This window comes from Capricornis sumatraensis, chromosome X (genome assembly GCF_032405125.1).
Source record: "Capricornis sumatraensis isolate serow.1 chromosome X, serow.2, whole genome shotgun sequence".
Taxonomy (NCBI): domain Eukaryota; kingdom Metazoa; phylum Chordata; class Mammalia; order Artiodactyla; family Bovidae; genus Capricornis; species Capricornis sumatraensis.
This window is the reverse complement of record NC_091092.1, coordinates 132,660,762-132,686,434: the sequence shown is the minus strand read 5'-3', so window position 1 is coordinate 132,686,434 and position 25,673 is coordinate 132,660,762. Positions and strand designations below refer to the sequence as shown.

The following is a 25,673-nucleotide window of genomic DNA, read 5'->3' as shown; positions in this document are numbered from 1 at the left end:
AGCTTTTCTACACATAGACTACTATAATTAAATTCTGTTTAGCTTTTTGGCAGCCTCCATTTTATAATTTAGTTCCTATATTTTCTACCTGGTTGTTCTTTCAGAACATGTCATGGGTAGCTTCATTACATCTATGTACATATACTGCTTCCAGATTTCCACAATTAATCCTGAAATTATCACATTTCCATTTCCAGAAAGTCTGAAACATCTTTCATTGAAATTTCATAGAAACAGAGCTATAAAGTTCTATTTCAATTTGCAATGGATTACTAAAAAAGAAGTAGCATATTATATGGACAGCCATAAAAACCAAGACAGTAATAACCTAGCTTCATGAAAACCCACTTGCATCATCTGATCATTAAGGACAAGCACATCTGAGGCACGGGGGGAAATTAGCACTTCACTGCTGCTAGCGTGAAATGCTGCTTTCTAAAATCATCTTTCTTTCAACTGAGACAGAAACTTCTCTTACAGATTTTAGAGCAAAATGAATCAGAAACATTCTTTTCGGCCCATATCTTTTTGTGTCTTTTCCCTTCTCCTGACATTCTCTTATTATTTCAGAATTCTTATTTTTTTCCAACAAGAAAAGAGAATAAGTTGAATTTTTATCCCTTTAAAATGCCTAATTTGACCCCTTAAAAATCACTTAACTAAAGAGAATTTTCACTTAAATTTCTCAGTTCTTAAAAATGTCCCATTCTTTAAGTTACTTTAGTTAGGATTTTACATTTTAGCTTTGCTAACAGTTGGAATTTCAGATGGCTTAAAGGCATTTTCAACTATTTGAAAATAGTGGCCTGTGAGGTATACTTAGCCTTTTAAAAGAGAGGCTTTTCAGAGAAATGCCCAACAATTTTCACATGCCTGTAGACTTACAGTTTCAGAGAGGTTTTCTAATAAAATTGAATTTAATAAGGGTTTCCACCATTTTCATTTTAGTGGTGTCACCTAGACACTGCCATTTAAATTTCCACAGGGGCTTGATGTTTACAGAATCTTCTGAATCCTGAAAACCTTGTTTATCTGTTTGAAGTTGATTTTTATATGCTAGGTTTTACTAGGGTGCTTCCCTGGTGGCTCAGCAGTAAAGAATCCGCCTGCCAATGCAGGAGACACAGCTTAGATCCCTGGGTCGGGAAGATCCCCTAGAGAAGGAAATGGCAACCCACTCCAGTATTCTCCCCTGGGAAATCCCATGGACAGAGGAGCCTGGTGGGCTACAGTCCTCAGGGTTGCAAAAAGTCGGACACAACTTAGCAACTAAACAATAACAAGATTTCAGTAAGCAGAAAATAATAAAAGGACTATTTAAGTTCTTTAGAAGATTTAAAACAAAATATTGTTCCATCACTTGTGTGTTAAGTGGAAACGCTAAGGCAGGATTTCTCCACCCCAGCAGTACTCACATTTGGGCTGGATCATTCCTTGCTGTGGAGCTGTCCTGTGCAGGGTAGGAAGTTTAGCAGCATCCCTGGGCTTCAACCCACTAGATTCAAATAGCACCCACCTCTTGCTCTCCCCAACCGCCACTACTACTTTTGACAACCAAACAGTATCTCCAATCACAGCTGAATATCCCTTTGCCCATTTTGGGAGGCAAAATGAGCCCAGGTGAGAAGTGCTGCTCTAAGGCAGGCTATTTTATGCATCTTCAAAACCAAAGATTCTACAGTGAGCCTCAATCTTCATTTTACAGAGCAGGCATATAATGTAAAATGAAAAAGTAGGACCAAAGCACTATGGCAGGGAAAAATATTCTAAAATATAATCAAACTGAGAATATAATTATAAATCTGTCAGTTGCTTGGCAGCAAGGTCTGATTTCAGCTGAACTTCAGCTAATTTTAAAGTTATTTCTCTGTAAAGAGCACCACTCACTTTTAAGTTCGTCCCCAACATTTGCTCCTTTTCTCTCTGAAGTTCTTTTCTGTAGAGATGGATGCTTTCCTCTATGTCTGATAAAGCAGTCACATCATCACTACTCTTTTCTTTGCTTACTTCACAATTCTGCACCAAGCTCGTTTCAACCTTCACTAAGGCAGAAGAAGGAGAAGCAAGGGTGACCAATTCCTTCTCCAAAGCTGCTGCCAAATGACCAATTAGAAAATCCTCACTTTCTAACTCTAGATATTTGAAGAAACTGTTTATAGGGAGAACTGTGCTGAGATCATGAAGGCACTGGAACAAAACTGTTTGATTCCTGGAATAAAAAAAACAAACAAAATATTACAAAACTTAGTGCAAAATGGTCATGTACAACATATTGTAATAATCAGTTACCATTCCTTTCTACATCCTCTAGTAATGAATAGAACCTATAATGCATGCAGGTGGTTACTGATACAATTCAGACAGCAGTAATCACATACAGTCAGCCCCATGGCTGGTTGAATCTGTGGATATGGAACTCATGGATATGGAGGGCAGACTGTACTAAGCCAGCTTATAAAAGGAACTTCAGCATCCATATTTTGGTGTCCATTACGGTCCTGGAACCAATCCTCTGTGGATACAGAGGAACAACTGTATATATATCCTAACCAATTCAGTTAGTACTGACTAATAACCCGATTAGGTTGCTTCCTGATTAAAGTTTTTCTCTGAGTCATAAAATCCAAATTATATTCGTAAAATTTCATTGTGGGGGAGGAAAGGGAAATCCTAAAATTATTACACCCTACCTAATCAACCCCACCAAAAAAAAAACAACAAAAACAAACATAATTAAAATGGCTTCAGTTTCCAAGTGAGACCACCTGTTTATTCACCTTGTACCAGGTGATGAGCTGGACAGGTCCTACAGTGGCACAGAACACTACCGGAGGGATCCTTATTGGAACACACACACATACACACACACACACTTCCCTGGACCAATGCCAATTTGACGTGAAATACCTGGAATAGACTACTAAAATTCCTTCAAATGGTGTTCTTTGTTTCCAATTGAAGAGTGTTCCATAGAAACTTCCTGGCCTTTTGCAAAAGCAAATTTCTGGAAATTCTTTGAGGACTTCACACTTCATGTGTTCTAAGAGCCATACCCTCACCGAAGTCAGAGCAAACATGGGTGATGTGATTTGAAAGCAAGCTCTGTGCCATGCTGCGAGAAGTGTAAAGAGATCTTCCATGTGTTCTACGGCAAAAACATCAGAAGCGCTGTCATTAAACTCTGTCCAGGATCACATAAAAGGCGTTCTTAAAATTTTCGGATTCAATTAGGTATATGATTAAAAAGGATCCACAAAAATTACCCATAGGTTTCTTCTCTGGAAATGTCAGCACGTATTTCCCACTTGAAAGATCTTCTACACTTAAAACAATTCTGCCACATTGAACATAATGAGCTTCAGAAGAGTTACCATTCTCTCTCATTTGTAGCAGCACAACACAACAAAAATTACTGAATGTTAAAAGCGGTGGAAGAGCTGTTACAGCGGTAATCATCTGTACATACTCTTTCTTCAATGATTGTTCACAAACAACGCTTTCCTCTTTCTCTTCTTTACTATCAACACTCAACTTGATTCTTTTTACCTCTGATTTTACTTCATATGGCACTGAGCTTAGTACTGGAGATGAATTCCGAGTCAACTTAAATATTTTATTTTGACACTTAATAAATGGAAAGGTGGAGTTAGGGCCTTGATCCACTGACAGCAATAAAGTCACGTGATTCAGGGACCTGTAAAAAACACGGAGCTCAGTTAAGTCTAAAAGGTCATCAACCAGATGATTAAATGCCTTTAAACAGTAAAAAAAAAAATTGTTTATTCTCTTTTCCTAGGAAACATCATTTCAAATGTAAAATAGATTTTAAAATTAAGTATAAAAGCAAACATAGTTCCAAAGATCCTGTAATAGCACTTCTCTTGAAACCAGAAAGCAAAAACATTGTAAATATGCTGGACTTTACAAAGGGAATTTTTTTAAGAGAAAGGAAAGGTAAAATAATGCCAGTATTTTCTTTCTAGGGTAGATTTTTCACCTTTCCTCTTAAATAAGAGAAAAAAAAACCCTACTCACTTAAAACATTATTTATTTATTTTGGCTGCGCTGGGTCTTCCTTGCTGGGTGCGGGCTTTGCTCTAGTCTAGGTGAGCAGGGGCTACGCTCTAGTTGCAGGGTGCACAAGCTCCTCATGGCAGTGGCTTCTCTCGCTGCGGAACACAGGCTCTACAGCGCAGGCTCAGAATAGCTGTGGCACACAGGCTTAGTTGCCTCCCAGCTTGTGGGATCTTCCCAGATCAGGGCTCAAACTCATGTCTTCACTGGCAGATGTATTCTTTACCACTGAGCCACAAGGAAACCCCTATATTTGTATTTAATATGACAGAAGGCAATGGCACCCCACTCCAGTACTCTTGTCTGGAAAATCCCATGGGCGATGGAGCCTGGTAGGCTGCAGTCCATGGGGTCACTAGGAGTCGGGCACGACTGAGTGACTTCACTTTCACTTTTCATTTTCATGCATTGGAGAAGGAAATGACAACCCACTCCAGTGTTCTTGCCTGGAGAATCCCAGGGATGGCAGAGTCTGATGCGCTGCCGTCTATGGGGTCGCACAGAGTCGGACACGACTGAAGCAACTTAGCAGCAGCAGTAGCAGCAGCAGAACATTTAGATTACTATGTGGCATGCATTATACTTCTGTTGGACAGTGCTATTCCATAGATCAAGATGACATTATCATGTTAGAATTTACTTACACCTTCAAAGAAGATGTGGCTTTCACTCCAATAACCAAGCTATCTTCTATTACCCGACACCACATCTTCTCTACTAGCTGTTCTAAATCTTGAAAATTGTCTGATAATTTTTCGTCAAAGGTACAGACAGGATTTTCTTCTTCACCACAAAGAGTAACAAGACATTCCTTATGGAAAAATATGTTTAAATAACTGATTACAAAAATATACCAAATGTAGCAAAATGAAAAATACAATGTAAACCAGTTTTTGGCTGGGCCTTACAGCTTACATATTTTAAAGTAAATTATTATCAATGATATAGATAATACATAATTCACTAAAATAAAATTTATAAAACATACAATTAACTATCTACTTGAAATTACCCTGAATATTCATTAGAAGGACTGACGCTGAAGCTGAAGTTCCAATCCTTTGCCCCTGATGTGAAGAGGTGACTCACTAGAAGAGACCCTGATGCTGGGAAAGAATGAAGACAGGAAGAGAAGGGGGTGAGAGAGGATGAGATGGTTGGATGGCATCACTGACTCGATGGACATGAGTTTGAGCAAACCCCAGGAGATAGTGAAGGGCAGGGAAACCTGGCGTGCTGCAGTTCATGGGGCTGCAAAGAGTTGGACACGACTGACCGACTGAACAACAACAACCCTTGGATCAAGAAGCATGGCCTAACTGTAAATAAGGCTCTGGATACCCAACACAGAGCCAGCAGGGATATAACCTTGAGTCCATTTTGAAAAATAATCTGACAAAATGTGCCCAAGGCATGCTGAAGACAATGCAATCTTTATTTTATCAATGACTAACACTAAACTTAGAATTGGACATTTTTGTATGAATAACACTGATTAAACTATATTTGTGAAATTTTTCTTCATTTTTTTTTTTCTTTCAAGTGTAGTTATTGCTAAAATTTTTTTCTTTTTCCTTTTTTTTTTTTTTTTAAACTCAAGTACAGTTGATGGTAAAGTTTTCTTCTTAAAAGTCCAGGACACACTCACTCATTTCCACACACATATGGATTTATAATACAAATATAAATAGGAGGAGTAACAATAATAAAAAAAATACACAACACTTACTGAATGCTTACTATATGTCAGGCGTTCTAAATGCCGTTCACGTATAAATATGTTTAACCATCACAATAACTCTAGTACCCTGCATTGGTAGTATTATTATCTACATTTCCCAGATAAGGAAAAGTTGAGGCAGAGGGAGGTTAAGTACCTTATCCCAGGTCACACAGTTGACAAGAGGCAGAGCTGGGATCTGAACCAGAGCCAACTGCTTCCAGAGCCCACGGTGCATATTAACTATTACTCTACACTGCCCCTCTGCATGGTAATTACTGAAAAAAGATATGGGCATCTACATTTTAGTGAACTAAATGTGTTCCTAGGAATTTGATACTTCTGCCACTAGCTCTGAGATTTGAGGCAGGGTAAATACCCGAAACAGAAATTTTTATTACCTGCCAGAATTGCTTTTAAAGATAGCAATGTAAAGGGCTCAAAACAGTGCCTTCCAGACAGTGATTTCAATGCATTACTTTCTAACCTTTCTTCCCCTTTTCTAATATCAGCAAAATCACTGGGCTCAAGTAAGAAAGGGAAATGGGGAGACCGAACAATGGCTTTCAACAGGACTTGCATGAGGGTCCCCAGGAGCTGAGAATAGTAACACAGAAATGCAACATGATGTGCTTTTGTTTCTTACATTAATGGAATCATTTGGGGCCAAAATCCTCATGTTGCTAAGACTGAAATACAGACAAAAGGCAAAGACCATTGTAAGAATGGTAAATCTTGGAGGAAGTCAGAGTAAGATGTTAAAGTCACCTGAGGAAAGAAAATATGCAACTTCAAGTGTGTTTATGTCCAGCTTGTCTTGATTTATCTGTAATTCAACTATACTATTTTTCTCTGTATGAAACAAATATGTATAAACACTATTTTTTATGAAGTCAAAGCAGTTTTTGCTAATATTCTACACTACCACACTGGCATAAGTAACTGCAAGATACCTGAAGAGGTTCTTATGATGGTCAACCACAAGGAAAATGAAAATAACATTATAAAAAGCAATAGGAGGACTGAAAAGGCATAGCAATTTAGGGACATTAACTAGAGGAATAAATACTCTTAGAAATGAATCACACAACAGACTAAAAGAACAATCATTATATTAAAGATGAAATTATGTCACCATTAACACAAAATGAAATAATAATTAATATATTCTGTTGAAGAAGTCAGAAAACATATACAGTCGTTCCTTGAACAAAAAGGGTTTGAATTGTGCAGGTCCACTTACTTACATGTGAGGACTTCCCTGGTGGCTCAGATGGTAAAGAATCTGCCTGCAAAGCGGAAGACCCAGGTTCAATCCCTGGATCAGGAAGATCCCTTGGAGGAGGGAATGGCAACCCACTCCAGGATTCTTGTCTGGAGAATCCCATGGACAGAAGAACCTGGTGGGCTAAAGTCCATGGGGTCGCAAAGAGTCGGACGTGACTGAGTGACTATACTTTTCACTTTCACTTATATGTGAATTTTTTTCAATAGTAAATACTACAGCACTACATACTCCCCGGGTGGTTGAATCTGCAGATGGGGAACCAAGGATACAGAGGGTCCACAGTAACACGACTTGCGAATTTTCAACTGCACATAGGGCTGGAGGCCCTGACCCATGTTGTTCAAGGACTAACTGTAATTCACGTAAGAGTAATTTCTATTCAAACTACACAAATAAACAGTTTAATAGTTACATCTTTAATAAAAACAAAACAAACTTGTTCCTCAAGGTGGCTGACAACTGAGATTTTAATAGCATATAGAATAATTTGCAAACTGGTTAAAATATTGGTTTTTTAACCAGTTTTCAATGTCATAAAAGCCCACCATTACATAATCCCTGCCATTGTGCTTCTTGATTCATTGAACAGCACTTTCTAATACATTCCAATACTCCAATTTAAATAGCTCTTAAATAGCTTTTAGATTTTCAATTCGTAAAATGATAAAATGGTCACATTTTAACTTTACCTCCTCTGCACTTAGTGTACTATCATCTTTTCTTCGAAACAAGTTCATCAAAGCCTTGTAAGATTTTGATATAATTTTTTCCTTAAGCAAGAGATGCTGCTGTAATTTCCAAATAGAAATGAAACCAACCTATAAACCATAAAGAAAAACCATTGTCAGAGATATAATTTCAAATAAAACCAAATATAGTAATAATTAAGTAGGTATCTTCTCCAAATTTGCTTATTAATTCATTTTCCTATAGCTAGCAATGAATACTCAGAGCAAAACTATTTTATTAAAAAATGAAATCCCTAATTACAAAGGAAAATAATACAGCAAATAAATGCAATAGCTTACATATCAAATTGAGACAATGTCAGTGTATTCACATGTTTTAAAACTGAGTTAAGTATTGATATGAATATGAATAAATTTAATCAATATGCATAAAAAATGACTACCCCAACAAGAAAACTTTTTCTTGAAATAATTTCTGCAAGAACAAGATGTCTCATTATGAATAGAAATGCTTACTTTTGATTTAATATTGCTTGAAATCATGTTTATATGATCTTTACAGCAAAATTTTAAAGGTAACATATAACAGATCCCAAACTGTCACATGTTTATTTTTGTGCAAATAAACTCGATGCTGGGGTTAACTCTTAACTACCAGGGAGATAAAATGGCTCTCAATGGGCAGAGAGCAACCTGTTCCTGTTATTATACCAGATAAATAGATATCAACAGTAAGGATAAAACATTCATGAAATATATTTTACTTCTGAAAATTTAAAGAGTTGCGCCATTGAACTTTCAGAAGCTGTTTCATTGCAGATGGTGATCTGAGACTGTTCAAGTATTAATTTGGCTGTTAATATATGTTTTTGTAGGTTGAAAAAAAACAAGATACATCCTGTATTTACCTTTCTTTTAAATTACATTTTAAGACAGATTTTTTTCCTTTTATCAATGAATAGAAGTTGGAGAATGAAGACTGAACCCTATCTTACCTCATTGCACAAAATATATCAAATGTGTAGCTAATATTTTAAAACTTCCTATGTTGGCCTACTTCTGAGGGTTCCACATCACTCACACTCCATCACTCACTGGTTGAGTAATTCATGACTGAGGGGACGTGAGATGTACCTGTCCAAGGTGGAGAACCAAGTTTGAAAATGCTGGAGGGGTAGGGGGCGGAAGAAGAGGGACACATGGGCAGGTTGACAATGAGGACCCCCTCAGAAATTTTCCATGTTCTCGCTTCCTGACTCTTGTCAACATGATCCCAATTTTCCAAGACTAAATCGTGACTCATTAGACTACTGAAATGTTCTATGGTGTTAGTTTTGTTATAAAAGTATGAAATAAGCCCATGACAATGTATTGAAACAACATACCAAGAGATCTCACTTTCCCTTCCTAGACCCTCAATCCCACTGGTAAAGACAAAAGATTGTTTAGCTTTCCAGAACTTTCCCATGTGTATGTTAAGGTGTGTTTTCATTCTTCTCCCCCAAAACAAATAAAACCCACCCCAAACCAAATACAGGAGCACACTGTACTGTGTGACACTGAATCTTGCTTTCCTGTTCTTATTGTGACCACTCTCATACATGCAGAAACACGCACAAGATAAAAAAAAAATTCACAGACTAAGGATGAAGTAGAAACCACTGGAACCACACTCAGGTCAAAAAAAGCAGCACTTTCAGAGCAACCCATGGGCCTTCCCCAATCGAGAACCTCTCTCCACTGGAGGTAACACTACTCTCCCCTTTCAAGATAACTTCTTCATCATTTTACCATCATCATATCAACTCCTAAGAATATGTTTAATTCGTGTGTGTCTTTAGCTTCTGAACTTTTGTAGGTGGAGTCATTCTGTACGCGCTCACTTTTCAGCTCATCCGTTTCTCACTAGTAGCTGTAGCTCATGCCTGCAGCATCCCATCAGCTCACTACCCCAGCTGCCCTCTCCCCCTCCCGCTGGTGGACATCTGGGCCCAGTTGTGGAGCATTACCACCAACACTGTGAACCTTCTTGGACACATGTACAAGTGTCTCCAAGGTCCGGGCCTTGCCTTATCCCCTTCAATGAGTGGCTGGAAAATAAACTATAGAGGGGAAAGACAGTGGGCTGAACTCCAGTTCCAGCTCCACAAACCACCTCACATTTCTGGCTCTCCATCAGCTTCCGTGTATGCAAAATGGTGAAGAGGGTAGATCTCTTCATCTCTAAAAGGTCTTCCAGCGCTTAGAAATGTTTTTAGCCACAATAAGAGCCAGTGGTAACATGTACTTGTTTACAGGAATGGTATTTGGTTATTTTCTGTGAATAATTAATTAGGATGCCTTGTTTCTTCATGTGCTCACTCGCCCAACTCATGTGGGTGGCTCATTTTCTTTAAAAAATTATTTGTGAGATTCAGAAGATGCCTAGGATAAATGTATGTTCCTGCAGAGGACTTTATGTTGGTTTTGCTGGGTGACTAGGGTACTACTGCTTTAGTTTAAATATAGAATGCTCCCAGGGCAATCGTGTTCTACTTGTCTCTCTGGGTTTCAGCCTTTAGAGTTTGGTCTGCTAATCTATTCTTATTTTAATATTTTTAGCTTTTGAAGCTTAAAAAATATATATTTCAACTACCATTTTAAGTTGTTTTTATTATCAGAGTTGATTCAAAAATTTAAGTGACATATTGTCAGAAGTGGAATTTCTAAAAGCCATGCTTTCATAAATTAAGTTATTTGGCATCACTTAAAGATTGTATAAAAAGGTACCTTATCCTTTTTGACAGCTACATAGTATTCCATGATTCAGTTAAATCATAATTTATTTACCATACTCCTAATGATGGATATTTAGATTTTGACTGAATTGTGTTTATAAATACTACTTAAATATTCCTGTAAAATCAGTTTTACATATGTAAGTACAACCTTAGAACAGATTTCTAGAAGTGAAATTGCAACAATAAAAAGACATGCAATTCACATTTTAATAGCTATAACAAACTTCCTTTAAAGAGACTGGGCCACTTTATATGCTCAACAATACTGTTTTAGAATGCATTTTATATTAAGTAAATTAATCCTCTGTCAAATTTTACAATTTCCTTTTATAAAATTTGTTTTTTTATTTTACTTTGTTTGGAGCACAAAAGTTTTTAAGGTAATCCACCTTTTCCTTTGCAGTTCTTTGTCCACTATGATGCTTTATTTATCTATCATTCACATTTACATCTAATATGTGTTCACTAAGTATTTAGTGAATTCACTTTAATATTACAATACTTGCAAAAAAAAACTTTTTAAGGGCCTGCAAGGTATAAATATTCACTATCTGGCCCTTCACCAAAAAACTTTGCCAGGGATACAGAAAAACATAAAGGACAACACAAGGAAACAGTCAGACAAACCCAAAAGGAGGGACAACTGGCTTGGCCTCAGCAGTGTCATTTTTTCAAAAGGTGGGGAGGGCTTATTCTAGAGAAAAAGACCAATGAGACATATAATAATCAAGTGCAAACACTGACTGGATCCTGAAAAAAGCAGCCATATGAAACATTTTTGTGGCAGTTGAAGCCCTCTGAATATGGACTGAATAGTAAATAAAACTAAGAGATTATATTAACTTTCTAAGTGAATAACAGTATTGGGGTCACACAGGAGAATGTCCTTATTTTAGGAGATTCCTGCTAAAACACATAAGAGTGAAATACTGAATATTTGCAACTTTCAAATACATGTACATACACACAAGCAGAAACAGATAAGGCAAATATGATTTTTATAAAGTAACAATAGGGGAATCTACACGGGGACTAGAGATGATCACTGTATTATTCTATGAAATTTCTGTATATTTGAAAATTTTTATGAATGAAAAAAGGCAGGTTATGTGAGAACAGGCATCTTATAATCACATTTCCATGTAAACTTGTATATATTCATTAAAAACATCAATGAGAATATGCAAGTCAGAGTTTTAACACTGGTTATATCACAGTAGTAGAATTAAAGATAATTGTTAGTCTCTTTTTAATATTTCTTGGCATTAAAGTTTGAGTATTTTACAGGGAATATGTAGTCCCTTTGTACACTTGGGAAAATATCAAAATAATTTTTAGAGAGCTTTGTATGGAAAACTTGAAGGTAACCTATTCATGTTTGGAACATGTCATCATTCATCATATTTACTGCTCTTTTAAAAGAGCAATGGTATACCGACCCTAAAACTACAAAATACGTGTTTTTCAAAAGACAGATGTTTATGTTTTATAAGTCTTATCAAATTTACACAATCTTATTACAAAAAACTATCATTTTAGACGATATATTTATAAGTAATGTCTTAATAGCTTTTACAGAGGGACCGAAAAAGGAAATAGATGCTTTGAAATACAAGTTTCCCCCACTAACCAAAAGCAGAGCATGCCTATGAAACCTTTTGTACGCCATGAGGAAATGGTGTAAAGCAAAGAAGCAATTACCTTAGGACACATCTTGGTAAGGGATGCACCAAATAACGGAGAAGGCAATGGCACCCCACTCCAGTACTCTTGCCTGGAAAATCCTATGGACGGAGGAGCCTGGTAGGCTGCAGTCCATGGGGTCGCTAAGAGTCGGACACGACTGAGCGACTTCACTTTCACTTTTCACTTTCATGCATTGGAGAAGGAAATAGCAACCCACTCCAGTGTTCTTGCCTGGAGAATCCCAGGGACGGGGGAGCCTGGTGGGCTGCCATCTATGGGGTTGCACAGAGTCAGACATGACTGAAGTGACGCAGCAGCAGCAGCAGCAGCAGCAGCAGCAGCAGCAGCAGCAGCAGCAGCAGCAGCACCAAATAAATCGAGATAGAGCCCAGGTGCTCACAGACCCAGGTGAAAGCCATGGCGGCTGGCTGCTGAGAGGCTGAGATAAGGTCCAGAAAAGGAGCTTGGCAGGACTACTCTTGCTGCTTGGGATGTGTGCTGCAATGGCTTGTTGCAAAACAAACGCTGAACACTATTTTTCGCTTTCCCCTTTTTTCATAAAAGCAAAACTCCTCTTCAGATTTCTTTTGGCTAGCAAAAACAGTTTTTGCTAATGGAGGTCTTTCTTAAACGCCAAGTGGCGTAAACCAAAATGGCATTAAGCAAAGTAGCATGAAGCAAACTTTTGAAAAGCAGGAGATAACCTGTACCATTTCTTTTTCCCCCAATCACTGCATTGCTTATACTTTAAGGACCTTTCGTTCAATGTTCTTTCCTTCATTTAGAACAGCACTAATCCAAAAAAAGCAAAAGGAAACAGACACTAACTTTCAATCTTCTTTCCAGAGGTAGGACCACCAAATAACAATTCTCATGTTTGTCGTCAAATAGGTCATCTTCATTGCAATCCAACGTTTCACTCTAGTAAACAAAACAGCACATTAAAACTGAAATTTTGAAATAAACTGAAAATTCCTAAGATTAACAGAATACAATTAAAGTTTATCCAAAAAAGCAGTGTGCCACAATATACACCATTTTCTCCTAACTAGGAAAAAAATGAATACTACTATCACCACCCATGGAACATTTGTATACTGCCTCAAAAAGTATCAGCTTACTAGGTTTTTACAAAATGTCCTAACTAGAGAGAATTAGAATTATTGTCATTTTACTAATAAAAAAACTGAGGCTCAGAGGTATTTAAGATAGGTCTGAAACTTTTGGGGTATTATTTCTCTTACGTTCAAGATCTTAACACATTGTGAACTGTTACTTCTTTTAATAAAGCACTTTCACTTGATTTTATTCCTTAATAAATCTAATATCACCATGCTTTATTGGCATAAAATGTGCTCTTCAGAAGCAATGATGAAGTTAATTTACAGTATTGTCACGAGCAAATACCAGATATACTGTATTTCAAATTTACACCGAAAACAGTAATGGTATACTGTTTGTATAACATTTGGTATACAATTGCATGACATTTGTTGAAAGGAGAGTCAATATACTATTTAAAAGATTCAATGTATGTATTTTAAAGTATGCAATCAAAATATTTAAAAGGTGGGTCAAAAGTATGAAACAAATATTTAAAGGTAAGTCAAAAGCTTTAAAGTACTCACATTTTCTAAAACGTTCTTAAAGTAACGTATAAAAAGTAAACAGAACCTACCAAACAGTTTAAGGTGTCATGGCCTATTATTTCAAAGGAACTCCAGCAATCTGAATTCAAGGAGTCCTTAAAAAGTAGCAGTACTTGTTCCGTTCCAGTTCCAAAGAAGTCATCTATCAGTACTGAACTAATCTTCTCCCACTTGGCAGCGACCTGAAAGAGAGTGGTAAAGAAGGAACAAAGAAAGGACACATGAATACATAGAAAGTGAGCTAAATCCTTTTGCTGCACGTAGATCCACTTTCTCATCTTCGATCTTACCAGTCAGTCATGAAAATGGTAGTGCAAACACTAAAAACCAAACTAAAATAAAGATATTGGGAGATCAGAAGACATAAGGAGTCATAAATTTGTAGATAGCAAGATACTCATATTTAATATTTTATCAACATTTGTCCAGGGGCTGTCACATTCCTGATTCCTATATAAAATTTTTATTATAATTTATAAATGTTAACACTTCTCATGACTAACTCTAGTGAAGATTCGTTCTCTAACTGGTTAATTTAAGGATAACCCTCACTCGTAAGCCTTAGTGGATATGTATTTATGATCAAACCAATTACACAAGGAATTCAGTTGCGTTAGGTAACTAGAAGGTACTAGCAAACACTTTTAAGAGCTCTCAAAGCAGAGTAAGAGTCCATATGAAATTATAATTAATTAATATATGCTGAATTCTGGTAGGAGAGAACAGAGTGATTATGTGGGGCACAGAAGGGAAGAGATCCTAATAGTGGGGCACCTAGAATCATCACAGCCTATTGGAATGATTTGTTAAATTTATACCAGAGCGTGAAATTCCAAGTTTAAAATAGAAGACAACTTCTTAAAGATCCAAAAGCTGAAGGCTTCCAGATTGATCCCCTGGAAAACCAACAGAGGGATCAGAAATTTCTTCTCCCTCAGGCAGAAAAGCTGAAAACCCCATGCAGAACCCCAGAAGAATGGATACATCATCTTCCAGGTAGAGGGAAGCTTGCATTCAAGGAAGAATACATAAGATTCTTCAAGCTACATAATCAAATATCGATCTTTCCCCTATAAGGCTAATTCCAAAGCAGTGATGTTTCACTCAAAACAGTGAGTTTTCACTCATGCAGGGAGAAAGCTTATTTGTAAACCCATAGCCTCCCTTTCTTCCACCACCCCACCACGAGTAGCATGCATTATAATGAACCATGCCAAGAGACACTGGTAGTAAGAATGTGCTCAGCACACAAACACCACAGAGCTATGCACGCATGCATGTACACACTCCTGCAATCTCCAGCTCTAGAAGAGGGCTGTCCAAAAGAAATATAGATGAGCTACAAACGCAAGGCACATACATGACTTTCAATTTTCCAGTAGCCAATAAAAGAAAATTCTCTAGTAGCAGTAAAAAGGTTATTTTACTTTTAAAAGGCATTTTAGGCTAGCTAAAATATTATCACTTCAATTCAACAGAATCAAGAAAAGATATTAATATTTTACTCCCACTTTCTACTAAGCCCTTGAAATCTGCTGTGTATTTGACATGGACAGCACATCCTAAATCTGACCAGCCACACTGCAAATGCTGAATCACCACCTGGAGCCAGTGACTACTGACCATATTGGACATCACGCCTCTAAACATACTGGCCTCTTTCTACCTGAGAACACACCACTATCTGTTGCACACATACTTGACAATGATCTCAATTTTGAAATGCCTGCTACAAGGATACTTGCCCCAACTTGCAGAGATAATTCCTACTCAAAAGAAAAAGCCTAGGAGAAAAGCTAGTCATGTTTTTATCCACACTCAGCTCTCTCTTTCAAGCCCTACCACTGGATTAAGGACTAGGGCCTTCATGAAGCATTGATCTCAGAACACAGTAACCTTGATTTTCATTATTTATTCTAATTTATGCTTACTTGTAGTTCACCTATCTTTGTAAGTTGCCTTAATTCCTGTTTGTAATGAAGTAGTAAAAGGATGGATGGATGAAATCCATAGCCAACCCAAAGGAAGACTGCATCTGATGTTTTCTCCCATTTCGGGGCAAAACCATCAAAGGCACCATTTTATTACTCAATAATGTATTCATTTTGCTATTTAAAACCTCCTGATACCACAAACAGGAAATTCCTTTCCCTAGGCAATGAGAAAAATATTTTCCCCTTAAAAGTATGTTCCATTCAATTATAAAACCTCCTGTATTTACTTTATTTCTCTTAACTGCTAAACGAAGTGTAATTTCTCAAATGCAATTACTTCCCTTAACTCAGGTTTTCTGACACGATTATTCCCCCTTTTATCTGTAGATTCTTAATCTTTATTCTTGTTGCTAAAGTAATCAAGTATTTTACCATAAGCTATATCGTTTTCTTTTTAAGTAGGTGTGTATAAATAAACACCATGACAGGGACAGGAGCTGTGAAACTCCCAGAGTGGCAAGGTATCAGAGACAATCTAGAAGCGCTTAACTTGTAGGTATCAGGATGTAGCTCCTGAGCATTCAGTACTGGGCACTTGAGAACAGCTTAGAAGTACGGAATCCCTGAAAAGGTAGCATAGCGATTGTCAGTAGAGACGGAGGTAAATAACCTGGTGGTCTAGTGTAGAAAAAGAACCCTAGGATACGATTTCAAAGCAGAGAGCCCACCAGCTACAGGCCCATGTACAAACAGTGATACAGTCTTCTGCCTTGGGTAATGTGTCGGTGGCAGAATTCTATGGTGTCCGAGCAGGGGACCCATTTCAAGTAAGAGAGGACTATTCCACTGAATGAATGAGACAGGAAGTTACTACTCCTTAGCCAAGTGAAGAGGGAACCTTAGGTAAGCACCAATGCTGATGATAGCCCTAGCCTTCGTCCAACACGATAGTAGCTGCCACTTTCTGGGCTTGTCTTGAGCACCAGGTGCTGTCCAGGTCACTTTACAATGTCATTTTATTGAATTCTTCTCTCTCCGAGGCAAGATGATCACAAATTTATACAGACAGAAAATGAGTTCACAAAAAGTAAATACATCCCTTAAGGTAACACGAGTGTGGTGTTCATCTGGGATTGAAACCCAAGGTTAACAGTGTTCTTCCCACTACTCTAACCCCAATAAGGAGTATAGGCTTTACCATTAACAGATGCTTTTCCCCACACCACTTCTTCAAACAGAAAATGCTACCTTCCCACAAAACCTTGAAAGAAAAGTGTGATGAGCTTTTAAAGATTGCTCTCAAAATAAAAACAGGACAGTTTTCAAATGATTTTCCTTTTGAGAATTTAAGTCCTCTACGTGTTGCAGAGGTTGAACATAATTCCTACTAGCATCAAGGTAATCTAGTCTACAAGGAAAAGTCTCATAAAACATAATTTTAACCTATTTCTACACACACACAAACACACGTATACACATTCAAATTAAAAAAAAAGCTTTTCAAGCTTTCTGAAACATTTATCAATATTTCATATCAAGGTGATAATACAATGAGAGAAATTTTAACTGAGCTTCTAATGAAATGAACAGGGCACACCAAGGAAGGCAGTATCTGCTGCTTTTTGCTTTCCAAAGTAGCACAAGAACTTAAAAAGCTGTATAATGTACTAAAAACTGCTTTGGAAGATCTCAAATTATTAACACTTCAGCACACATAACTGAATGTGCTGATAAACATCTTATGCCTGGAGGATCCAATGTTAACAAAACATCAGGGTCAGAGAGATATTATTGGAGACACATAATTCCAATCCTCCAATTTCCTTTTCATTTTCTACACCTTTCTACTTGTTATTGAACGTTCAATACCAGTGAGTATTTTAAAGCAATTTCAAACCTTACATTAAAAGACATGACTATATATAGATAAAATGTGAATGCTTTTTCAGAGGACAACTCTTGAGTTTCAAAATATAACGTAATGCAATTCTCTAAGCAACAATTTCTAGAAAAGTTAACATGTTGCTTTTCTCTGGAGAACCATCATTTGTCTCTAAAGAGATAATGACAAGTTTCAAGGAACTCCTCTAGATTTCAAGTTTAAAATGACAACTACCAACTTCTTCAGAGTTTAACAACTGATTTGAGTTTTCCAGAAAGGCTTATGGTCTTGTTCTAAGTAAAAATACAAATCCAATTATTATCACATTAATGAAAACTAGAAAGAGTTATGGTAAAAGACATAGATAGATAATAACTGTAGTTATGTATTCATGTATTTCCAAAAACTCAAGGGTTTTATGATTCAAAATGGCAAAGCAAAACATTCAGATAATCATTTTAAGAAAAAGGAATGCTGTAACATACATTATTTCCTTAAGTGCAGAACTAAAAATCAATTTGGATAATAAGACTCTAGGATGAATCCTATGAAGCATAGGGATGCTTAGTAGGTCTAAGATGACAGCAACTGAATGATTATAAGTACCATACCTGAAAGCTCTTTTCCCAAACAGCACAAGCGTCACTGGACTTAAAGGATATGATGAAAAGGAGGTCTTCTCCACCTGAATCCACAAGTTGAACTGCACAAGGATCTCCAAATGGAAGTTGGCACACACTTGTAGGAGTCCCATTTAGGAATGAAATCAGCTGATTTCTTTGAGTAAGGGCAATCAGAGACATTCTTAACTGGCCATTGACAATCTCAGTTGAACAGACATGTACAAATGTTATCATGCTGGTATAAGCAGGAGGGATAATATATGTATCACTTATTATTTCTGCCCTTTCAAGAGAGTATGCACAAAAGTGGGTATTCCAAGTTGCATAATCTGATTTTGAAGGCTTTGGAGTGCATCCTTCTGCAGATAAATAACATCTCTTTGGTCCTAACAAAACCATACCTAGATTTTCAATCTCCCCTGCCCACTCAACAGAGGAAAAGTTCATAGACACAGTGACAACTTTGCAAGTTTGAGAAGAGACATAAAAGAATGTCTGACCATGTCTCCATAAAACTAAAGGGCCATTAAGGACCCTTATACTGTCCTTCATCTCATAGCCTAGTCTAAAACTCAAACACTTTTCAAATTTATTGGTACCATGAAGAAATAGTAGAAAATATTTGAAAATCTTCTTTTCTTTAATGCACTGTATCATAACACAAGGCAGATTGATTCCAGTTCTGAAATCTGAAACACAGTTGCAACACATAATTTTTAAATGAGAGTATTCTTCTTTTATGCTAAAGAATCCAGTGGATTTCTGAACAAATCCCCCTGGTCCTCTGCCAAATACCATTCTTCTGACATGTAACACAGGAGTTTTTTTAGGCCCTTCATTTACAAAATTTCCTTCAGACAAACGAAAAATAAGGACTTCTCCATTATAACAGCAGAGCCTTTCTTGTTCATTAGATGACATTGCTTGTTTGCTAGTGAATCTACAGTATCAAGTCCAATTTGTGTTGGTCCAGTTTTTGAAAGTAAGTCAATTCCAGTTGATGCTTTTAAACCTAAAAATGAAATGAGGGAAACTGCCACTGAGTAGGCAGAGCTGAAAAGAAAACACATGTTTTTGTTAGAGAACTATTACACAGGCAACTATAAACATTATTAACATTTTTTAGCTTTTTATGCTATCTTACCAATGTCACACTTATCAAAACCTGTATCTCAATAACATGATTTGCAGCAACATGGATGGACCCAGAGACTGTCACACTAAGTGAAGTCGGACAGAAAAGAAGAAATATCATATGACATCCCTTATATGTGGAATCTAAAAAGAAATTATACAAATGAGCTTATTTATGAAATAGAAACAAACTCACAGACTTAAGAAAATGAACTTATGGCTGCAGGGCAGGGAAAGGATGGGGAGAAGGGATAGTTAGGGGATTTGGGATAGATATGTAGACACTGCTGTATTTAAAATGGATAACTAGCAAGAAACGACTGTATAGCACAGGGAACTCTGTTGAGTGTTATGTGGCAGCCTGGATGGGAGGGGGGCTTAGGGGGGAATGGATACATGTATCCCCTTCACAGATCACTGCCTTGTTGTGGCAACGGGGCTTACATAATTCAGTGAAGCTATGAGCCATGTCGTGCAGGGCCACCCAAGACCGACAGGTCAGAGCGGAGAGTTTTGAGAGTTCTGGCAAACATGATCCGCTGGAGGAGGGACTAGCAAACCACCCTAGTATAGGTATCATGAGAACACCATGAACTGTATAAAAGGCAAAAAGATATGATACTGAAAGATGAGTCTCCCAGGTTGGAAGGTGTCCAATATGCTACTCGAGAAGAGCGGAGAATGACTGCTAACAGCCCCAGAAAGAACGAACTGGATACATGTGTATGCGGGGCCGAGTCCCTCAGTTGTCCAGCTGAAATCACACAGCATTGTTAATCGACTATGTGCTCAGTCGCTTCAGTCGTGTCTGACTCTTTGCAACCCTATGAACTGTAGCCCGCCAGGCTCCTCTGTCCATGGGATTCTCCAAGCAGGAATACTGGAGTGGGTTGCCATGCCCTCCTCCAGGGGACCTTCCCGGCCCAGAGATCAAACCCGTGTCTCTTGCATTACAGGGGAATGCTTTACCCGCTGAGCCACTGGGGAAGCCCAGTGTGTCCTGCAATTCATATTCATTCTTGCACACTCCAATATAAAATAAAAAGTTTAAAAAAACCTGTATCCCAAATGTCATTTCTGTAGAGCCCTTAAAAAACACAGTTTGCAAAGAAGGCAAATAAGCACATCACAGAAGATCAGTGAATTTGTTAACAGCATCTATTAAAAGGTACAAGTGCTCCATTATAAAGAACTGCAAACTTTCCGGCTCAGAGAATTTCTTAAGGGTTCTACCTCTGTCTCTCAAACATACAGTCCTAACCTGGTTTCTCCTTCTACGTCTTAGCCCCTCTATAATGACATCTCAGTCAGTCAAGGATTCATATTAGATTGCTCCCATAGCCCAGGCACTTGGGTTTCTGCCTCCCTGAGAAAGGAGCTTCTACAGACTTGATAGCCAAAATGAAAGCCCGGAGAGGTGGGGGATGGGGGCGGGGGGAGTGGTGGAAACCAGGAAATGCTGTAACATGACTTTAAAAAAAAAAATCTTCATAGGAGTAATAGAAATGAAATTTAAATCTTATTTTGCAAAAGCAATGCAGTTTTACATCCTAAGGAAGTCACTATTCTTATTCAAAGTAGAAAAAAACAGAGGATTAGATATTGTAATGAACACAAGAATTAAAAAATAGCCAGAAATTGTTCATGCTTATTGTATGCCAGGTACAATACATGCATAATTTAATACTCACAAATATTCTTTTAAAGTAAGTATTCTTAATATCCCATCTTTTAATTTATTCATTTTAATTGGATGATAATTTTAATATTGTGATGATTCCTGCCATACATCAACATGAATTGGCCACAGAGATCAGCCCTGGGATTTCTTTGGAAGGAATGATGCTAAAGCTGAAACTCCACATCATCTTTTATTTGGTATTAGCAAAGTCCAACATTTATTCCTATTATTAAGTTTACCATCATCTACTGATGCTAAAGCTGAAACTCCAGTACTTTGGCCACCTCATGTGAAGAGCTGACTCATTGGAAAAGACTCTGATGCTGGGAGGGATTGGGGGCAGGAGGAGAAGGGGACAATAGAGGATGAGATGGCTGGATGGCATCACTGACTCGATGGACATGAGTCTGAGTGAACTCCAGTAGTTGGTGATAGGGAGGCCTGGTGTGCTGCGATTCATGGGGTCACAAAGAGTCGGACACAACTGAGTGACTGAACTGAACTGAACTGAACTGATACATGTGTCCCCCCAATCCTGAACTCCCCTCCCACTTCCCTCCATACCCTATTCCTCTGGGTTGTCCCAGAGCACTGGCTTTAGGTGCCCTGCCTCTTAAATGAGAAAACTTTATTTTAATGAAGGTCAGAAAATTTCCCAAGGTTACAAAGTTAATCAGCAATGGCACTAGATTTAGAAGAGGGGCCCTCTGGCTCCTGACCCTATACTTCTAACCACTACATTGTCCTGGCACGTATTCCCTTGCTCTGAAGACTGGGTATAAGAAAGGCAACTTGAGATAATTAGTAAGGCAGAATAAAGAATAAAGGAACACCCCCTCCATTGAACTCATGTGAGAAAACACATAAGAAAAAGATGGTGAAGTCTCTTCACTCACTGGCTATGTATGCTGAGTCACTCCAGTCAGTTCAGTTGAGTCGCTCAGTCGTGTCCAACTCTTTGCGACCCCATGGACCGCAGCACGCCAGGTCTCCCTGTCCATCACCAACTCCCAGAGTCCACCCGAACTCAGGTCCATTGAGTCAGTGATGCTATCCAACCACCTCATCCTCTGTCGTCCTCTTCTCCTCCTGCCCTCAATCTTTCCCAGCATCAGGGTCTTTTCAAATGAGTCAGCTCTTCACATCAGGTGGCCAAAGTATTAGAGTTTCAGCTTCAGCATCAGTCCTTCCAATGAATATTCAGGACTGATTTCCTTTAGGATGGACTGGTTGGATCTCCTTGCTGTCCAAGGGACTCTCAAGAGTCTTCTCCAACACCACAGTTCAAAAGCATCAATTCTTCAGCACTCAGCTTTCTTTATAGCCCAACTCTCACATCCATACATGACTACTGGAAAAACCATATCTTTGACTAGCGGACTTTTGCTGGCAAAGTAATGTCTCTGCTATTTAATATGCTGTCTAGGTTGGTCATAGCTTTTCTTCCAAGGAGGAAGCGTCTTTTAATTTCATGGCTGCATTCATCATCTGCAGTGATTTTGGAGCCCCCCAAAATAAAGTCTGCCACTGTTTCCACTGTTTGGCCATCTATTTGCCATGAAGTGATGGGACCAGATGAAGCAGCAGCTGTGCAGTGCTTGAGAAACTGTAAGGAGATACCCCAGGCCCAAGAACAAAGGAGAAGCCCCAGCAAGATGGTAGGAGGGGCAAAATCATGTTTAGAATCAAACCCCATACACACCAGAAACGCTCAGAGGGCTCAAACAAACTTTGTGTGCACCAGGACCCAGAGACCCCACAGAGACAGCCAGAACTGTGTTTGAGCGAATCCTGCAGAGGTATGGGTCAGCAGTGGCCTACCGCACGGGCAGGGGCTCTGGGTGCAGGAGGCCTGGGTATGGCATAAGCCCTCTTGGAGGAGGTCGCCATTAACCCCACCATAGGGCTGCCAGAACTTACACAGGACTGGGAAATAGACTCTTGGAGAGCACACACAGAACCTTGTGTGCACCAGGACCCAGGACAAAGCAGCAGTGACCCCACAAGAGACTGACCCAGACTTGCCCGTGAGTGTCCAGGAGTCTCCAGCAGAGGCGTGGGTCAGCGGTGGCCTGTTGCAGGGTCGGGGGCACGGAGTGCAGCAGTGCATGCATGGGACCTTTGGAAGGAGGTAGCCATTATCTTCCATTACCTCCACCATAGCTTGGCCCCAGGAGTCACTCCTGTAATAGTTACCAAATGCTTAGCATATGCTAAGAACCATCAGAGTACCCTCTGAATGGTGGGCCTGCCTTTCCTTAGATGTGCGAATCAGAGCAAGTTATTTAGTCCCTTTAAGCCGGCTCACATCCACATCTATGTAAGAGGGTGCGGTAACAGCGCCAAACCTACAAGGTACCAGAATTAATGAATAGAACTCACTTGAAATAGAACCTGGCCCATAGAAAGTGCTAGAAAAGGTTAACTACCATCATTCTCACCATCATGGCTAGCTCTGGCTCATACAGTACCTAATCTCAGAAACATCAGAGCAACTGTATACTTAATGGTTTGTGATGCTGAAAGGTCTCTTGTCACTTTAAATAACTAACTCATACTCTCTCTTTTCTCTTATTTGTGGATTATTTACACCAGGAAAATCAAGTACTTTATAAATAAATGAAAACGAGGTCATGTACAAGTAAGTAATATAGTTTTCCTCTTTTGAATGAGAAGCAAACTCCAAAGGCTTAAGTTTTGTTCTTTGATTATAAAAATCTACCAACAATCCAATTAGAAAAAAGTATCACTGAACCATAATCATTTCATTTAACTTAATGTAGCCTGCATTTTATTAAAATGACTTGATTTACAGGCAACTCTACTTAAAAGCATATCAGATCATTTAAATTGGAGATGCTGCACCTTATTGTCGAACTTCCGAATACATCACTTGTGGTTTTAATAGACCCTCACAAATTTCTTTGAAACTCCTGTTATTAAGAAGTGGCAGTTAAATCTCCTCTCCTTGAGTGAGGCCTGGTCATCATGACTCATTTCCAGGCACAGAATATAGAAGCAAACTGGGTCACAGAGCATGGTGGCTTCCTCAGTGACCTCTTCCTTGGATCATTTGCACTGGGGAAAATCACCTGCCATATCATTAAGACACTTGGGCAGCCCTGTGGAGACGCACACAGAGCAAAGAACTGTGGCTTCCTGCCAACAGCTAGCAAGGGACTGGGGCCTTTTGCCAAGAGCCATGTGAGTGAGCCTTCCTAGGATCACATCTCCCAGCTCCAGTCAAGCCTTCCTGAGCCAGAACCACCCCTAAGCCGTTCCCAAAAACCTGGTCCTCAGAAATTTTAAGATAATGAATGTTTGTTGTTTTACACTAAATTTGGGAGTAATCTGTTACACAACATCTCTTTTCAAATCAAATTTATTATATTGTTTTCGAGAATTTCTAGAAGAATTACTGAAGCAACTGGAGATACTGGATAATACAAACTAGCAAAAGCCAAATGACTTCCTGGCTTGTTAGGCAACTCATGCAAAGATCTGGGAAAACAGGTATCCCAGAGCAGCTTAAGCTTTATCAGTAAAGCAGATAGGTAGTGAAATCAAAGGTGTAGCTTTTACTTGTGAAACTATGTTTTACTTGAAATTGGTTACATTACATGAAAATGTATGACTAATAACTTCTTTATTTCAAATTTCCCACAGACATCTCAGACCTCTTAGGAGACTTCTAACAGAGTTTGCTTTTTTGGCACTAATTGATATTTTTTTAACATTATATATTCGGAGGTAAAGATCTAAGAACTCATCATCTTTTACTACCTACTCACTTCAAAAGGTCTTGACCTTCTAATACTGAAAATAAACAAAAATAACTTGCATTGAGAAAAGGATTTTGTAATTTTAATATTAAATGTCACAACTAATGGGTCATCAACACAATGCTCTGGTTTACCCACAAGTGTGGCAGGAGTAAGGAGGATCTCAGTGCTAAAAGGTCAGTAGAATCATCCCCTTCAATAAACTTTAGAGTATGTATTGTTGCCCCTTCATAAAGTGAAGAGTTAGGAAAATCGGGCACCTGACATTGTATTCTTTTAACACTATAACTAAGTTTCTTAACTTAGAAACTTCTTTCTTACAATTTTCTGTCCCAGTTGTGTCTGTGAGGCTTTCATCCCTCATTTAGGCTACAGTCAACACCCTTTATCCGGAGAAGGCAATGGCACCCCACTCCAGTACTCTTGCCTGGAAAATCCCATGGATGGAGGAGCCTGGTAGGCTGCACTCCAGGGGATCTCGAAGAGTCGGACACGACTGAGAGACTTCACTTTCACTTTTTCACTTGCATGCATTGGAGAAGGAAATGGCAACCCACTCCAGTGTTCTTGCCTGGAGAATCCCAGGGACGGCGGAGCCTGGTGGGCTGCCATCTATGGCGTCACACAGAGTCGAACACGACTGAAGCGACTTAGCAGCAGCAGCAGCAGCAGCAAACGCCCTTTATCAGCCTTCCTTACTCTAGTCTCTCTCTCCTCCAATATGTCCATTCATTTATGCTACCTCAGTTAT

General features: G+C 38.6%; 1 protein-coding gene across 1 annotated transcript; it reads right to left on the bottom strand.

Annotated features, from left to right (window-relative positions):
• Positions 1-1,794: 1,794 nt before the first annotated feature.
• FANCB (FA complementation group B) lies at positions 1,795-19,992 on the bottom strand. The gene is made up of 10 exons (XM_068963323.1): positions 19,955-19,992; positions 18,314-19,265; positions 13,916-14,068; positions 13,066-13,158; positions 7,772-7,900; positions 7,675-7,677; positions 4,719-4,885; positions 3,264-3,694; positions 2,908-3,145; positions 1,795-2,209 (listed from the first exon to the last, which is right to left on the bottom strand). The coding sequence occupies exons 1-10, from the start codon at positions 19,990-19,992 to the stop codon at positions 1,795-1,797; spliced, it is 2,619 nt and encodes an 872-aa protein (XP_068819424.1).
• Between the last annotated feature and the right edge of the window lie 5,681 nt (positions 19,993-25,673).

Excerpts from the sequence above, each read along its gene's own strand:
- FANCB (XM_068963323.1), bottom strand. The coding sequence starts at position 19,992 with ATGTTTGCCAGAACTCTCAAAACTCTCCGCTCTGACCT. Across the intron at positions 19,266-19,954 it reads AAAACTCTCCGCTCTGACCT|ATTCACTAGCAAACAAGCAA; the intron begins GTCGGTCTTGGG and ends TTGATACTGTAG. Across the intron at positions 3,695-4,718 it reads GCCACATCTTCTTTGAAGGT|GTCCCTGAATCACGTGACTT; the intron begins GTAAGTAAATTC and ends TGTTTTTTACAG.